The sequence below is a fragment of the Lynx rufus genome, unplaced genomic scaffold (genome assembly GCF_022079265.1).
Source record: "Lynx rufus isolate CCGP_SWC_20201006 ecotype Redwood Valley unplaced genomic scaffold, mLynRuf1.p SCAF_12, whole genome shotgun sequence".
Lineage (NCBI taxonomy): Eukaryota > Metazoa > Chordata > Mammalia > Carnivora > Felidae > Lynx > Lynx rufus.
Window position 1 is genome coordinate 47919183 of NW_025814826.1, and position 18296 is coordinate 47937478.

An 18296-nucleotide genomic window follows, 5' to 3' on the forward strand; every position below is an offset into this window, starting at 1 on the left:
GGGGAGGAGGGAGGGTCACACAGGCAGTGAGAAAAGCACAGGTTAGGGGATTGGCCTTGGGAGACAAAGTATCTTTTCCTCAGAGACATAAAGGAAGCCAATAAGAAGGGGGTCAAAATAGATGTAATACTGCAGAAAGTAATGTTAAGAAAATTTACTACCACTGGTGCTTACTCAGAATAATGAAAGGGGAGAGGGGTGGGCTTTGTGGACAAGGAGCTAGGAGTGGCCCCACCACTGGAGGCTGGGAAAAGGGAAAAGCTGGAGATTGGTAAAAGAAATATCTGATAGATCATGACCCAGGATCCACTTGGGCCAACAACTCACACACTGGTGACCTCTCTCATCCACACCTTCCATTTTTTCCCAAGAGTGGTCTGAACTCATCAGTTCCCTCATCAGTGGTGATGCTACCCTCACTGATGGGTGGTGAATGACATCCACAAGAGGAAACTCTGGTTTCCTTACCCTGACATTCAAAGCCTCTTCTAATGTAGTCCTCAGTCTACTCTTCTAATCTATCTCCACCTCCATCACTGACCCATCCTCAGGTTCAGAAACCCAAATGTTTTCAGGCTCAGGCAGGTAACCCAGTGTGGGAAGAAGAGTCAGGGTCCGACGCAAGAGGGGGTGGTGAGGTCAATGGCTTAACAGTTGTTACATTCTCTTGTTAAGCTGAGGGTCACATGAAATACATAAATACACCTTGATATTTCAGGGATTTTCTCTTTTAAAATCCTACACAGGACAAATCCAGCCTCCTCCAAGCAGACTTCCTGATCAACCCGGATAATAGATAAGAGTTCCTTCTCAAGTCTCCTTTGGTGTTTATCCTTGTGTTCCTCTTCTTTCATCACTTGCTTGTACTTATAAGATGCTATCTTTCATAGCACAGAGGTCAGCTCCCTGAGCTCTGGATTCAGACAGCCCTGGGTTAAAACCCTGACTTTGCCATTTTTAGGCTTCTATGACATGAGACAAGATACCTAAGTTTTTGGAGAGTCAATTGACTCGTAAAATGGAAATAATATTACCTTATGGGGTCATTGTGACAATAAACTTAAATAATGTAGCAAAGGACTTACTGGAGTCCTGGCATGTAAACATTCAAAAAAAATTTTTTAATGTTTATTTACTTTGAGAGAGAAGGTGTGAGTGGGCAAGGGGCAGAGAGAAGGAGAAAGAGAATTCCAAGCAGGCTCCACACTGAGCATGGAGCCTGACCTCACAACGCGAGATCATGACCTCAGCTGAAATCAAGAACTGGAAGCTTAACTGACTGAGCCCCCCAGGCACCCCTGAAAACTGATTTCTATACCCTCCTTTGCCTCTTATAAACCTATGTATGGAGTCCATATAATCACAGACCAATAATAAAAACAACCAGTAGCAACTTTGTAAGATACACATGTTATTTTTGAGAAAGGGAAACTGAGGCTCAGGGAGGTGAAACAGTTTTTGCCAAGGCCCCACAGGGTGAATAATCAGTGGAGGGGACCCTATCATGGGTCTCCACAATCCAGGCTTTCTCTGATCTTTTGTTAACTATCCAAAGGTGCAGAAAGCCAGCTCTTGAGCCCAGCCCTGCGTTCCCTGGCCCTGATACCTAGGCAGACCTTTCCCTTCAAGTCTCGGTTTTGCAAACTACAGAACCTAGAACAGCAGTGAGGGGAGGGAGATCATCATCCAAGAAAAAACTGAATCAGGGAGCAAGTAAAAATCCTCCCACCTGTAAGAGTAGTCTTGATCATTTAAGTCTATGCGATTGGTTTGAAAAAAAAAAAAAAATCCTTCCAGTTCTTTGATGTATGAAGCAAATAGTTCATTGTGTGATCACCTCCATTCTTATCCTTTCAAAGATAACTTTAAATAAATGCTGTATTTAGAACATCAAGGAATGTCCCCTTAGAGTGGCACATTATGTGATGCCAATGGGAGAAATAATGTATGCTTTCCTTAAAGTAAAATTTAGCGTGTTTTTAAATGAGATTTTGTGTATGTGTCAAAATTCCTTTGGTTCACATAAAAGGGTGGTGAGGGTAATTTTTAATTTAAAAATATGAATGAGTGAAACAGTGAGGTAGCAATTATATGCTACTGCAAAAATATTTTCTGAAATTTAAGTCATCTGTGAAAGCCAAAAGTCTTGGATACACAAGTGTAGCTCAGAAGAGCAAGTCTCAGTACGAGAAGAGAGCTGCTCTCTTGTCAGCTGTCATCTTCCAACAATTGGTAAAACCGTACCTTTCTTTATAAGAATGTTCTGGTAACTTCAGGTTATTCTTCCAGTGAAAAATGCACCAAGTGGATTTTCAAACTCCGTTTCTTTATATGTAGATACCTTTCTTTATAGTTCCATACATTTATATTATTCTATATCATATACAATGTATCTATATATCATTTTATATATTTGTACCTATATGTTTATAACATAGGTAAATATAGATGAATTTGTAATAGAAGATGAATATAGATCCGTCTCCAACATCTTTAATAGAAATGATCCAACAGCCCGTCTGGAAAGACATAGGATGACATTTTCATTTTCTGCTTTTAAAAAACACTATGCCATTTTAGAAAATTTGGAAAGCACACAAGTCTCCAAAAACCAACGTTGAGATATAATTTACATACAACAAACTTCACACATCGGAGGTGCCAAGTTGATAACTTCTGACAAAGATATAAGCATTTTCATCACCACAGAAAGTTCCTTTGCCCTTCTTCCCCATCTCCCCTCCACACCCGAATCCAAGCAACCATTGATCCAGATGCCGCCACTGCCAATTTTGTGTCTTCGGATCTCACACGATGGAATCACACCGTGCGTACTCTTGTGTTTCTAACTTCCTTCACTCAGCGTGTGACATGCTTTCACGTTGCACGCATCAGTAGCTGGCTCCTTTCTACTGCCCAGCAGTGCTTTCAGGGTGAATATAGACCAGTTTATCCATGCTACTCCTGAGGGACCTAACAATTGTTTAGAATTTTTGTCCATTCTGAGAAACAGTCCTTTGGATATTAGTGGATGGGAATTTTTATGAATATGTGTTTCCAATTTTCTTGGGTAAATACCTCAGAGTAGATTTGCAGGATCATTTAATAATTGTGTGATTAACCACATAAAAACCTTTATAGTTTTTGAATTAGGTGGTACCATATTATACTCGGTAACGTCGTATGAGAAATCTAGTTGCTACATATACTCAGCAACCCTCACTATTGCCAGTCGTTTGAATTTAAGCCATTTTACTGACCGTGAAGTGGTATCTCACTGTGGCTTTATTTGCATTTTCCTGGTGTTAATATTCCTTAGCATATTTTCATGTGCTTATTGTCTATTCTTTCGTCTTCCTCGCAAAGGGTCAAATCTTTTGTCCGTTATTATCGGGTTGGCTTCTGCTCCACATTTCAGGGTGATCATCTGCCTTGTGACATCAGTTCTTTGATAGGTCCCAACAGAATTTTTATTTTGTCCAGCTTATTCCTGTTGTAAGGATTGGGGTGATGACTTCCAAGGTCTTCACCTGTGACAGCTGAAATCTGAAGCCTTCTGCATCTGGTGAGATGATCATATGACTTTCTGCATTTATCCTATTAATGTAACGAATCAAGCTGAATTTTCAAAAACTTAACCTTGAATTCTGATGCACACACAATCACGATATAGTATCATTTTTGTTTATGCTATGTTGAACTTATTTGTATTTCGTCAAGGATTTTAGGTTTATGTTCGTGAAGGACATTGGTCTATGCCATACCATTCTTGTATCTTTGTCAGGTTTTGGTGTTATGGTTATTCTGAACTTATGACTTTGGAAGTACTCCCATTCTCCTCTCTTGTCTCACTGAATCTGCATAGGTTTGGTTATCATTATCTGAATTCATTGCAAAAGGCTTCAGGGCTTAGGCTGTGTACGTGTGGCAGGGGTTGTGATTTAAAATTTATTAGGAGATATGTGGCTATTTATATTTTCCAGCTTTAAGTGGGTGCTAAGTTATAGTTTTTAAGGAACATGTCCATTTCATCTAAGTACATTGGCATAAACTTGTTCATACTATTTTCTTATTGTTTTTTTAATGTATACAGGAAATTTAATGATACCTCCACTTTCTTTCTTGGTATTGTCTATTTTCCTGGTTCGGTCTAGGTAAATGTTTACCAATTTTGTTATCTCTTTAAAGAATCAACTTCATCTTTGTTAATTTTCTTTATTGCTCGTATGTTTATCTCACTGGTTTCAGCTCCTACTTTGGGATGAGTGTGTTGTTTTCTAATGTCTTAAGGTAAACATTTACTGATTTCAAGTCTTTTTTAATACAGGTATTTAGTGATATAATTTTCCTCTAAGTTGTACTGTAGCTGCACAAGACTGATATTTGGAATATTCACGTTTCTGTTATCATCCCATTCAAAACATTTTCTCATTTCTGTTGTGATTTTTTTCCTTCACCCACGCAGTTCCTGTGTGTGTTAAGTTGCTAAATATTTGGAATTTTCTGGAGATCTTATGAACAATTCCTAATTACATTCTGTTGTGGTCAAAGAATGTGCTTGTAAGACTTCAATGTTTTGAAATTTGCTGAGATTTATTTATACACTTAAGTGCAGTATATCATGGTGGATAATTCTCATGAACTTGAAGAGAGTGTTTGTAAGTTGTTGGGTATGGTGTTCTGCTTGGCATATGGTTGTGGCTATGTACATTTTTTCAAATGTATGAATTAACTGTGATTTAAAAAATAATGAAATAGAATGGACAAGGGGCTAGAATGGAACTATTTAGAGAAAAGGAGGAAGCCAGTGTAGCCAGACTCAAGAGAGAATGACTGCAGCTGAGGAAGCAAGGACCCAGGGGATGATAGAGGGTATCTGGTTAAATCAGAGGCAGAAAAGGTGATTTGTAAAAGAGGGTCATATCATCTTTTGGAAGATGGAGTGGAGGGGAAGAATATTCAGGGAAATGCCATCAGATAGTCTATACCTTCTCCGTGTAGCAGAAGGAGGACATCTACTAGAGATGAAGGGATTCAGAGGCAGACATTTTGGGATCTCCAACCAACAGTTGGCTGGGATGAAGGAAAGGATTGAGGACTATGCCGTGGTTCCCCTGGAGCCTGGTGGCAACAATCTGTCCTAGTAGCAGTCATTAAGGGCTTTCCTCAGCAAAGGTTTCTAACCTGGAACCTAAATAGGACCTACAGGTGGGTTTCGGTTAAACCTCAGCAGAACCTTCTAATAATTACACTTTTTACCTATCAACTTAACGTGACAAGTCCTACAACAGGGCTTACCCTGGGAGCTACAGCATGGGCTACTTAATCCAGAGGAGGAGTAAAAAAAGGCTTTCTGTAGGAGATGGTGTCTGAACTAAAGCCTGAACGGAAGTTGGGATTATCCAGGTATATGAGTGGCTTTGAGGATGGTAGAAAAGAACATAGCCTTTGATGCCTGCAAAGCAGTTTGGCAGGCCTGCAGCTTAGAAGGAAAGGAGAATAAGAAAAACCAAACACTGTAACCACCACCACTCCAACTCTTAGATAAAAGGTTGCTTTTAAAAGTTATGAAATGCACATTCCTGGAGATGTTTGAGCAAAGGCTGGCTGCCCGGCTATCTAGGTACACAGGGAGGCATTGCGTTGATTCGGTAAGGGGACCCACTTCCCCACTCTTCCTAGTCCCTTGTGGAAGGACTTCCTGGACGAATGCTCCTGGATCCTCTCCTGCCTTCTGTTTGGTGCCTTTGGAAGCAGGAATTGGGCTTGCTCAGCTAGTGCAATGTTCTTTCCTCTCTTGTGACCTGCGTGCCTCATGTAATCTGCTTTCTGTTATGTGGCAAAAGGGACATGGCCAGTCATGCCTGGGAGGGAAAGTCCTATTTTTATTTACTTACTATTTTAGAGAGAGAGAGTGTGTGCACATGTGAGTGGAGGAGACAGGCAGAGAGAGAGAGGGAGGGAGGAGGGAGGGAGAGGGAGATCTTAAGCAGGCACCACTTTCAGTGCGGAGCCTGACACAGGGCTCAATCCCACAATCCCGGGATCATGACCTGAGCCGAAATGAAGAGTTGAATGCTCAATCAACTGAGGCACCCAGCCCCACCTCCCTCCACCCCCTGGAATGCCTAATTTAGAGGGAAAATAGTCTGAGCAAACCAATTTGTCTGAAGACCTAAACGACATTCTCCAAAAAGCTTTATCAGGAATGAAGCTGATATTCTGATCTCCAGTACACATTACATTTAAAGGAATATTTTTTTTTATCGACCTCATAAAACCTGGGATGACATCTAACCCCCTTCCCAACATTTAGAAGTCTATTATTCTGGATCATTAAGACAACCAGATTCAGTACCCTTGGTTTGGGAATTCTGAAGAGTGGAAAGGTGATATTAGTAAGCTTTCGCCACCAAAAGGGGTTAAAAGCAATATATGTTGTTATTGGAAAATTAACTTTTGGGAAACTTCGGCCTTGATGATGTCAGAAACTTTACTATGCAAATCTACGCTGCTTGAGATGCAATAAAAAATGTAGAGTAGTTCATACAAAAAGAGATAGGTAACAAAACACAAAGACATAGAAAAGTAAAACACGGTATCCAGAGGGAAAACAGCAACAAGAAAACGTACAGATGAGGCACTGTCTGTAAATATGCCCAGACTTTATGTGGCTATATTGGATTCTATTAAGTAGTACACTCATACCTAGTCACATAAAGTAACCATTCCTCTTCTTTTGATACTTGTTAACTATACAGCCCATAGTCCCTGTGGGTAACTCCAACCATAGTTAAGAGGAGGAGGGCAATAGCAGAAGGTGAAGGTGTGAAAAAGAGAAATCAGCACTGAAGGGAATAATGATAGCAAACTCACAGAGCCACAAGCCAAAGGTCTGAAAGAGACAGAGGTTTCCCTTTTGTTCAATAACCTAGGCAGAAGTGCCACATTTCAGGGTGCTACATCTCAGCAGAACATTTTGAAGAGGGGAAAAGAAGAGGTACGGGGTGTGTCTGAAGGACAAAAAGAACAGAAATATTCATTTATGTCGCAGGAGACCACTGGGAAGTACTACAAATCAATACTGACCACTTGCAGGGGATATTCATATGAAAAGTATTTATTCCCGCAGACATCTGGACATCTGAAGAATTCCCATTGCTGTGCCACAAAGCAGACTCCACGGAAACCTTTTACACATTCAAAATAGCTTTTAAAAATATTTTATATTCTAGGGAACTCGAAGTGCTTCACCCATAAAAAATAAGCCTTTCAAGTTGGCAGGGGAAAGAACCCTTTCCAGATGGAGAACTTGATGCTGAAGGAGGTAAACTCACTTCAGCAGTCACGGGAACAACACAAGGCACAGCCAGGAGCTGAAATCGCCTCAAACCTGAAAATATTCTTAACTGTGCATAAAAGAGAATCTGAAAGTTGCCTGTGAGCTTACACCTGGCCCCAGTAGAGCTTCCTCATCAGCATTCCAAGCCAGCCTCAGAAAGCTGGAGAGAGAATCTTGCAAGCACAGGAAAATAGACAAATTTCTTTCCTTCAAGCCTAATCTGATGATTTAAATCTATCTATCCTAACGCCTCTCAGGTGTTCTAACCATCTTATGCCTTTTAAGAGCGCTTCTGCAGGGAGGTAACACTAGTAACTTCTCCTCTGATTAAACACATCTGCCACAAAATAGCAGGTGCCTTCTGGACACAATGAGATTCTCAGAAATTCTTGTAGGAAACTTGCAAAAGGTTTCGAATGCTCCTATACTGAAACACATTTTAACTTTTCTTAGATTTTGGAGATAAAGGGGGGAATGTTTGTGTACAATTCAATGTCTTTCAAACAAAGGCTTAAAAAATATTAATGGACTTGCTGCCTAAAACATAAAAAAGGAATTGAGCTTCTGAAGTTAAAACAGGGTAATTTTCAAAAAAGGTTAAAACCAGTATTCTCATAAAATACAAAATGAACACGTTTAAGGTTTGTTTTTAACTCATCGGTGAAGAAGCTAGTAAGATATAATAAGCAGGAGAAAGATACTACAAAGGAGAATCCAAAGAGCAAACACACGTAGATCAGCGAGAGTAAATGAAGGTGTCAATGGCAGGCAGAAGTCAGATTTTCCACAGTGGCTAGGAAAGCCAGCTGAACCTCTGTGGGACAGAATTTACACATCCACAACAAGGATTATTTTGTATTGCTATCAGCTATCTACAACGTACGGAGTTGTAAAAACAGCTCCGTGGAATTAGATAGCCCCAAATGGTGTGCTATTGACGAGGCACAGTTTTTCACAGAAGCCCAATTTTTTCCCTGCACAGACCACTGACTGTCTTATTTATTTCTGTATTCCCCAAACCTGGTACAAGGTAGATGCTCCATAAATACCTGCAAATGGATAAATGTCTACTATGTATCAGGCGTTAAGCTAGGCCCTTCACGAGCATCGTTCCATTTAATTCTCCTGACAACTCTTAAAATATTTATTCTCATTTCACTGATGAAAAACTAACTCGTGTAATATTGTATAGCTATTGCTTGTCAAAGGTTGGGGGTGGAGGACAAGCAGGGAGGATCACACTCAGGTCTGTGAAAGCCCTTTTTTCTTTTTTCCATTTAATATATGTCCTTTTTATTTGCCATCGCTGTACCATCTGCCTCTAAATTAAGGGACTGTTTATATGTTATACTGGTATAACACAATTGCTTGATAAGCATGATATTGGAGACCCACCCTTTAAGAAAAAGCAAAGGAACAGCAACACTCAAGAGGATCTAGGCATAAATAAGGGACAGGTGAACATTTTTGTTGCAGCCTTGCAGATAAGCACAGGATATTTACCAGCCTAGACTACCCTCACCCTGCCACCCCCGGTTGCTCATTTCCCAGTTTTCAGGATAATAAAGACAGACGAATTCAACACTGTTCATGTGTGTTGTTTTCACCAAAATCAGAACAGCACTTAGGAGAACAGCAGCAGCTATTCAGAACAGAAGCAGCATTCAATGCATGCTTCCCAGGACCACGAACTCCTTTCACAGCAACACTATGAGGCAGGTACTGGTACCATCCTCTTTTTGCAGATAAAGAAAGCTAAAGGGCACCAGTGACTTCACAAGATGACACAACACAGCTGCAGCTCTGGGCTTCTACCTGGCACCTGTCAGCACTGCCGGCCCTCACCCTCAGTAGTCCACTGTTTTTTGGGGGCTGGCGACATTTGCTCTGTTACCATAGGTCTTAATTTTTCACAGACCTCTCTGTCCTGCTTATCACAGCCTAGTCTCCAAGGGCACGGAGATCCCCATAGCCTCCAGCATCCTAGGGCTGGTCACCGCGGGCCAGCTGCAGTCCCATCTATTATCTGACCACTTGGCGCTTGCGATCATTCAGGTATTTCACATTCATATTTGGAGAGGCGAGGCCCAGAGAACAGGGGAAGAGAGTGGCTTTCTGAGGCCTCATAGGTGAATGTCAAAAAGATGTGCGCCAATAGTTAATGTGAAATCATTCTCTCTGTTCCCTGAGTCCCCAATAATTTTCTGCTTTCCTTTCTGGCCTGAAAAAAGGCTGCCCTTAGAATGAAGAGTATGTTTTTAGACACATCCAGATGAGTCCTGACATGATAGCAAAATGCTGACATGTAGAAGGTGTCAAGAAATGGCCAACTTAGTAGTTTACTTAATATTATTTCATTTAGTCTTCATAACAACTCCTGCGGTCAGGTAGTATTATCATCTTTATTTTGGAGATGAAGAGGGAGGTTAAATAACTCAACCAGCTAAAGCAGCTTGCCTGGGATTTCAAGAAGGTTGTGGTTTACCAGTATCAGTGGCATTTCATGGAGACCAAATGTGCCACCAGAAGCAATGACAGGTGTATCTCATGTCCACACCCTCTTTCTTCAAGTCACTTAGCAGAAAGCCTTGGGAAGTGGTACCATTGACTCGGAGCACTGAAGCAGGGGACCTTTACTTCTAAGGGACGTAATGCCCCTCCCTGAAAAACCATTATAAACGCCTCCCTTCCCTCAAGGGTATCCCATAGTGCCCGCCCATAATAAAAGATAACGCTACTTTCAAACAAGATCACGAATAAGGCTTTGCCTTTACTCTATCACACAGGCATTAAGAAACATTAAGCACACATTTTGGGATGAAGGCAACCATAATCAGCCAAATGGTTACTAACTGATTACTTAAGGGGTGGAAAAACGGACTCTGAGATGCTCTTGTATTGTTAAGGGAGGGCCAAAGAAAAAACAATTTGACACTTGGAATCTAAGCTAAGTTCTGACAGTGCCTTCAGAATTTCAGGAATTTCACCTAAAAAGCCATTTTATTCTACTTGGGGGTGGGGGGGAAGCAAAGTGAATTAATTAAGTACAATTTTAACACTTCACTCTCTGTTAACTACTCAGCCTGAGCTACACTTGGGTGTGCTCCTTAAATATTAAAACATTACCAATTTGGTCAGAAGGAATCTAGGAAAATCCAGCTCAGGATTTGAAAAATATTCTTTAGGGGCACCTAGGTGGCTCAATCAGTTAAGCGTCTGCCTTTGGCTCAGGTCATGATCTCACAGTTCATGAGATCGAGCCCCGCATCAGGCTCTGTGCTGACATCTCAGAGCCTGGAGCCTGCTTAGGATTCTGTGTCTCCCTCTCTTTGCCCCTCCCTCGCTTGCGCTCTGTCTCTCAAAAATAAACATAAAAAAAAAAAAAAAAAGAAAAGAAAAATGTTCTTTAGTATTAGAAACCTTTTTTCCAAATGAAGTTTTTCGTATAATTCAAACATGTAAAACAGATATAAAGGGAGCTGGTTTAGTTGACACACTCATCTCTACCCAAAGCACACCCCATCCCGTTGGCAACCTTTAGCGCACCCAAGGGCTCCACGGAACACACTTTGAAAACCACCCAGTTTGGAAAGAGGCTTGATATCCACAGTGCTGGGCTACTCAAGATCAAGTCACTTTCCCACTAGAGGATAGTCTTCTCTTGGAAAAGGGGAAGGATCTGGACTAGAATCAGGACTCCTCAACACGTTTTTCCTCTGAAGCGCAGTTTTAGGGCACAGAGCATGTTTTTCAGTCCTGTGTTTCATCACAGTGTTTGCAACGGGAGAGGGACAAGGGGAGGGACGAGGCCCATATTCATGCAGACCCTCAGGGTGGGAGGGGAACACAGGAGAAGTGTGAAGATGCCCTTGTTCTGATGGGCTCCCACGGCGGGCCCTATCGGCTTCTTCTCACCCAGCCTGTTCTCCAATCGAGAGACAGGATCCTAAGGGCTTTTACAGTTCATTATACTGTCATGGTTTCTGCTTCCAAGTGTCTCTTGACCTTCAAATATAATACTCAGAGCCCCTTGATGTAAATGGAATCTTCATTTGTGCTTTGAAGGTATTCATCTCAGGGACTGTAAGTTAGTATTATCATATTCACCTCAGAATTTTCCTGTTTAGAAATCTTTCCTACTTAGAACATCAAATACTGATCCCACAAACCCAGATAATTTGGAAGACTTCCTTTCTTTTCTCTAGGATTGGTACACATTTTCTCTAGAGTCCCCCACCCACCCCCTTAGCTTGACTCCCACATACTTGTACTGAACCTGCAGAATCCAAGCTTCTCTAGAACTTCTTATGCTTATTCAGTAGCATGGTTTGCATGGGTCTGGAATCCATTCTCCTTTTAAAGTAAGCAAACCCATGCCAGAAAATTTCAGCAGGGAGATGCAGTTCATTGTAAGGGTATGGGAAAGGCCACCGTGATGGGGAGAGAAAGAGGGAGTAAAATATTTTGGATGCCGCATACTTTACCAGTTATGTCATGCTGTTTGAATGACTCACTGTAGATCTGATACTGATTCGGACAATGTTTCTTCAACCACTTGCAGACATCCTGCTGAGTCCACAGAGCCACTGGTTTTGACAGCTTCACTGTAGCCGACTATAAATGAAGAAGGAAAAGGTTAATGTCAGCCCCATGTCCAGAAAGGCACTACTGTTAGAAGTCCTAGAGGGTGTGGTCAAGGCTACAGGCTGGAATCCCTGAAGGTAAGTATCTGGCTCTTTTCCTCCTAACCTCTATAGACCTTTTCCACACCCATGAAAACCAGAAGAAAAGGTCTAGGTGGAAAAGGCCATGAAAATTATACTTATTCTCAAGTTATCATCTCCACTGGAAAAAGTCCCCAGGAAGTAGTGTTTTCTGACAAACACTTCAACAGTAAGACAATGCTGTTGCTAAGCATTTAATTAAATTTTAGGGGTGAAATAGCTGCCCCCAAGTGGCCTTTCTTTGTACTCCACAAAAGTGTCCATTTTGAGATCTCTAGGGTCTAGTGCAACACTAGCCCTGGCAGGTGCTAATAATTATTTCAGGAACGAATGTTATTGGATTTAGATACCTACGTACTAAAGAGTGCACACTGGCCTGGGAGTGGTCCTGTAAAGTCTAGGAATTAGTTATGCCACAGCGGGGAAGCAAAAAGTCAATTCTGCCAGCATGTGGAGAATGGTAATAAGATAATGGGGTGGCTAAACCTGATGTAGAAGCCAACTAATTAAGGCCTTTTATTGCTCAACAGATCTTTCAGGAAGGGGTTTATGAAACAAAACAAAGGTGTGTTAGGACCTAGCCTTTGACAGAATTCATTCATCAATTAATGTGCAAGAGCTCTGTGCCAGATGCCCATCTTCCTCATGGATCCTAACAACTTGACTGGGACAAGATGAAAGCTTAGTTTTTTATAATTTTTATCAGCATTTGTCAAAAATCTAGGATTGTAATATAGAAAAATCTTTAAAGGATATTGGGCAGCACCCAGACCTGGTCAATGTCATTGACCTTCTCACTAGGGATCATTCACTTTTACTTCTCTTTCAATCTTTCAGATTAAGGCAAAAAGAGAGCCTCAATTTTGTAGGACTGTGATTTAATATCTTTCGAATACCTGCTAACATTTCTGACAAAGAGGGCATGCTTTGCCATTACAACCTTCATCAGAAAGCAACACACCTAGCGACTGTTCAATTTTATTTTTATTATATTTAAGGTTACTTTTGTATTATGGCAAATAAAGGCAAAAAAATTTTTATTTTCAGTAGAAATATCTAGTTTGCTTTTATTTATTTTTAGTGTTTATTTTTGAGAGAGAGAGAGAGAGAGAGAGGAAATATGAATCTGAAGCAGGTTCCAGGCTCTGAGCTGTCAGCACAGAGCCCAACGTGGGACTCAAACCCACGATCTGAGAGATCATGACCTGAGTCAGACACTCAACTGACTGAGCCACCCAGGTGCCCCTAGTTTGCTTTTAAAACAAATTTGAGTTTAAAAACCGTTGGTCAATTAAAAAAATGAAGGGAATGAACAGTGATATAGATGGTAACAAGATACTAACAGAAGTCACATGCACGTGATTCACATTTGTGAAACACAGTGCTCAGGTGTTTCTTTTTTCTGTTAGTATATTTCCAATAGGATTCTTTGGGCCATGACTTAGAAAATCATCACAAGCAATAGTTTTTACTTTATGCTAATTTACTTTATAATTTTGTCTTTCACTCTTATTGTGGTAGATTATATTTCTCAAGGATGACTTTATATATATATACACATCCATACACATATATCTGTTCTTTATTCATTGTACTTGATATTCCTACACTGATATTTGGGGTTGATGTTCTTTTTCCTTGAATTTTGGCAAGGTCTGTAGTGGTTCTGGCCAGTGGAGCACAGTGGAATTGATTGACTTCTAAGGCAAGGTCACCAAAAAGATACAAGTTCTGCCTGGCTCATCCTCTTTGGCATTCAGCTTTGGAACCCAGCCACATGCTGTGGGGAAGCTCAGACCACGTGAAGAGATGATATGTAGAAATGTTGGCCAATCCCCAAACTGATGTTTCAGCTGACAGCCAGCACCAACCAACCATCAGACAATGAGTCAACAAGTTGCAGATGATTCCAGCCATCAGTCTTTGAATCTTCCAGCTGAGGCTCCCAGACACCAGGATGCAGAGACAAGCCATCCCTGCTGTGCCCCGAGTGAATTCCTGACTCGCGTAATCCATGAGCATCATAAACCATTGTCTTTCATCACGAAGTTAAGGCACCATGTTCTATAATGCTAGTAACAATTACAATAGTAAGTTATATGCTGGTGAGGATGTGTTACAACTGTGCTCTCAGAATGCCCTGCATTTAAGAGATGCTATGCAGCCATGATGAATAAGTGAATGGATTAATGAAATGAACCCAGCAGTGAATTTCAAGCATAGCGTTTTGCTGCTTTCCACCGACTGTGTCTTGCTCCCATGTGGCTCCTAGTCAAACGTGTCAGCCTCTTCCTTCCACACCCCATATCCCTGAGTCACAGGCTGCCCACCATGGTCCCTCTAAGCTCCGTATGCACCCGTATCAATTGTTCTAATTTTGACGAGCGAGGAGGGCCTCTGGGGGGGTTGGTGCAAATGAGTTAATGTTTTGTTGTTTGGTTTCTTATTTGCTCGTCATTCCCTCTTTTCCTTTCCATGATGAGGAAACTAGAATTTTGGCTCTTTTAGCTAGAAATGCACTACCATCATGTTTTACAAGTCTGAATCTGGCTCCTTCCTGCTCTAAAAATTTTTCTGCAGATTAACTGAATGAGTTCATAACTGACACATCATTACCCTGAAACCCTTTACAAGTTTACTGCAGGTAAAGCTAATCACATCTTTTGAAAACTCCTATAAACCAATTATAGGACAGCTGTAAATTAGGAAGGGAAAGACAAGAGGGTGAAGTTGCTTATATATCAATATACTAAATTTCCTGGAAGAGCACCTTTAACTTGCTCATTTCTTAGGAAACAGAGGCCCCTTGGCACAAAGTAAAGCCCCCTCAACTGGGCTTCAGGTCGAGATTAACCCATACATGCCAAGTGAACTCAGGATGCATCCCCATCAGCCCCCAAGTATGCTTTTGTTACAAATTATCCCTTTGTCATAAATTCGGGTGTTCTGAGGCTAACACGCAAGGAGGTGCCTTGCTTTTCCTTCAGAATATACTCTTACTAAGCAGTAATTTGGTATCACTTGCTTGGACGGCAATATACTCAATGCTTTAGGCACAGATTTTTAAGACTGCAGGAACCTACATAGATCTGCCTCCATGTCAACTGGCATAAATAAAATGGGGAGGGATAAAGATTCCTATCATTGGGCAATTGCTTGTCTCTTCTTCATCAGATAGTGATAAAAGCACTGGCCCCATTTATTAGCCAATTCTTAGCCTTGGCTTTATTATGGAATTATTAATTTGTCACACATTAGTTGGTTAGGAGCTATAAAGACTCCACTTCCCTCAGTATCCAGCTGCTTATGGCTTCTCAGAGCCGACTTCATTTTTTCTGCCTGAACTGCTCTTTGCACAGCACCCGGGTGAACTTCAGTCACTTCTCCCATCACGATTACCCCATCCCCAGTAGCAACCAAATTTTGGAAGTGAATGCCATAACCTAACTCTTTTAAAGAGCTTACACTTCCATGTGTCATTTGGAACAACAATGAGCATATGTCAAACCCATGTCAATCTTCTTACTGCATCATCCCACTGGGAGGTACAGAGTCGTCAAACCTAAATAGCTCCATAGTGATGTTTCAACCGCCCTCCTTTGCTCTGCTAGACTCACAGCTTACATGCAACTCCAGCCCCAAGTTTTCTGATATGTTGTTTCCCTCTCCCCACCCCCGGTGGGAGCCAAATCCAAAACAGTTCACAAAACAAATCAATAGTGTTTCATATTTATTAGAAATAGTAATTAAAAAAAAAAAAAAGAAACACCTATCCTGCCAAAAGGCAAACATTAAAAAAAAGATTTGCCCTAGTTCCCTTTCTCTGGGCTCAGGTCTACCATACCATTCTCCAGGATTTACAGCCCTGGTGATGATTTGAGTTAGTTTTGTTGCCCTGAAAGGAGCCAGAGGCAGTTTGTTATCTTAACTGCAAGCATTGTGATACCAAACAGAATTCCAGGCATTTCCTCTCCGAATTGGTCCTGACCTTTCTGTAGAGATGCTGAAAGTGCACTTCAGACACTTTTAGGGTCTATTTTACAAGGAGGCCTCACTTGATGCGAAAGACACATCCCTGAGGGAAAATCTGTTTGCAAATTACTTTTGGCAAATGATTCCTCACCTTTATTCAACAATTTCAGTCTATAGTTCTGGTTTGTGCTAAAATGGAGAAAACTCTTCAGTTTTAAGTTCTTTAAGGTAAACTGGATGCTTTTCTAAGTTACAAAATAATTAAATGCTTTAAAGAAGAAGCTTGATAGTGAAAGAACATATTACAAAATGCTTTTCAAGTTAAATTTTGTCATTTGATGATCCCTCAACTTACTTATTTTGTAATATAAAATCTCTTTAATTTACTAGGTTTTGATTTATAAGAGAACACTACAACCTAAAGCTCCCAATGGTTGTAGACACTCAACTAGGAAAGCTTACACAAGGCCGAGCGGGCCGACAGGGGAAAAAGTAGGCAACGCGTAGATTGCTGATATGTACTGGCAGGTCGGAGTGACTGTTGTGCCCAAATATCAGCAAGTGGCAAACACATCTGCAGCATCTCATTATAAACAGGTGTTTGCAAGCTCTCAACATTGCCTCTTCTCTTAACCAGCCTGCAGTGATTTTCCTTTAGATGCTGGTCTCCTCTTTCATTGGTTTAACCACTGTGTAATCTTACTCAGGACTGGAAAAAGGAATGACAAGGTGGAGGAGGGGAAGGACAAACATATACAACAATCCATTTGCGTCTCCTTTAACAGCTTCTGAAGCTCATTCACCCCCAAAATGGATCCATGGGCTAGTTCACAGAATCCTTGGCTCTGAATGAATTGATTTTCAAGTACTAATAATGCCCTCTTCCGTCGCCTTAACTCTTTCACGCAAGGAGCTGGTTAGAAAGTCGTAACGGTTATCTCTTCTATCCTATCCTGTTCACAGTGTAGCTTCTGAACTCCACTTGGTCACTTTCTTAGGTTTAAACGAAAACGTGATGAATGAACCTCTTAAATTTCATGCTTCTCAATGAGAAGGCATCTCACTGCTGGAAAGTTTACAGTAAAATCTCTTAGATAAATGCAAGGTAAATATATGTCATGTTATTTCACATTTTTCTGTCTTTAACCATTGCTTTAACATCACCTCAACCATTCTGTGCTTCCTCGTTTCTGGTGTTTGTCTCTTCTAACCAGTGTGTAGCATCCCTCAGTAGCAGTAATGGGTGAGCAACTTTAGGAATTTTTCCAAGTAAACAGAGTGGCATTATTAGTTTCTCCATCTGTTCTTCACATGGTATCTGCTTTAGACCTTTCGATTTCCAGTCTCCTCCACAGGGCATGGTAGCTTGTTAATAATTCCTTCAAAAGGCAGTATCTCAAAAGCACTGACTACAAAAAGAAACACAGTATTGAAACCCAAACTTACCTACCTTCTGTCCTTTCTTTTGCAAAGTCAGATCATTGGCTTACACTGAACTTAGCAGAAATCTACAGTTTTGGGTCTTCTTCAAATTAACTTCTGTCAAAGTAGGGGTTCTCCTTTCCTGAAAGTAGATTCTTAAGAACTTCAACTTTATTTTGCAGGTTTCAGTGCATCATTGGGAATCCTTATTAACTAGTGTATTGGTTGTTCTCCCATATTTGTACCATCCCTGTAGACACAAGCCCTTTGAGGTGCTCAAAAACTTTTAAGATTATAATAGGATCCTACGATTAAAAGTTTGACAACCATTGTTCTAAGACATCATTATAGTAGTGTCATTAAAATAAAAAAGAAATTGACCTGATATAATTTTCCCCTTAATTTGCCCATATTGAATTTTAGTGATGGCTTTTTTCACTCCTAAATCCTCAGAACCACAGCCTCACAGGAACTGAAATTTTGGAGGACTCTACATAGCCAGTAGGTTCAAGTTTAAACCTCAGGCAAGAATCCAATCCACTTTAACACATCTAAAACGGTGGTGAGTAAACCAGGGCTATGATAAATATATCAAGATATACATGTGTGTTAACTTCTTGGATAAAGACCAATGTTAATCCCCTAATGGAAAATAATTACCATTCTCTTTTTTTAGAGCTATACAAAATTTGGAAAAACAATGATCTAGGTTCAAGATTCTCCCTGAAAATTTGCAGCATCAGCAAAAGCACCTGTGAAAAGGGTTATTCCACTGCTAATAAGCTCTAATAGGTTAAAATGTTATTTTTGTATTGGGGTGCCTGGCTCAGTTGGTG

At 40.8% G+C, this 18296-nt stretch overlaps 1 protein-coding gene across 1 annotated transcript in view; it reads right to left on the minus strand.

The window, feature by feature from the left end:
- The window catches only part of SAMD12 (sterile alpha motif domain containing 12), a 191850-nt gene that overhangs the window by 43797 nt on the left and 129757 nt on the right, over nucleotides 1–18296 (minus strand). Inside the window, exon 3 of the mRNA XM_047073871.1 lies at nucleotides 11857–11956. Within this exon, the coding sequence (XP_046929827.1) occupies nucleotides 11857–11956 (100 nt within the window). The remainder of the gene's footprint in view (nucleotides 1–11856; nucleotides 11957–18296) is intronic.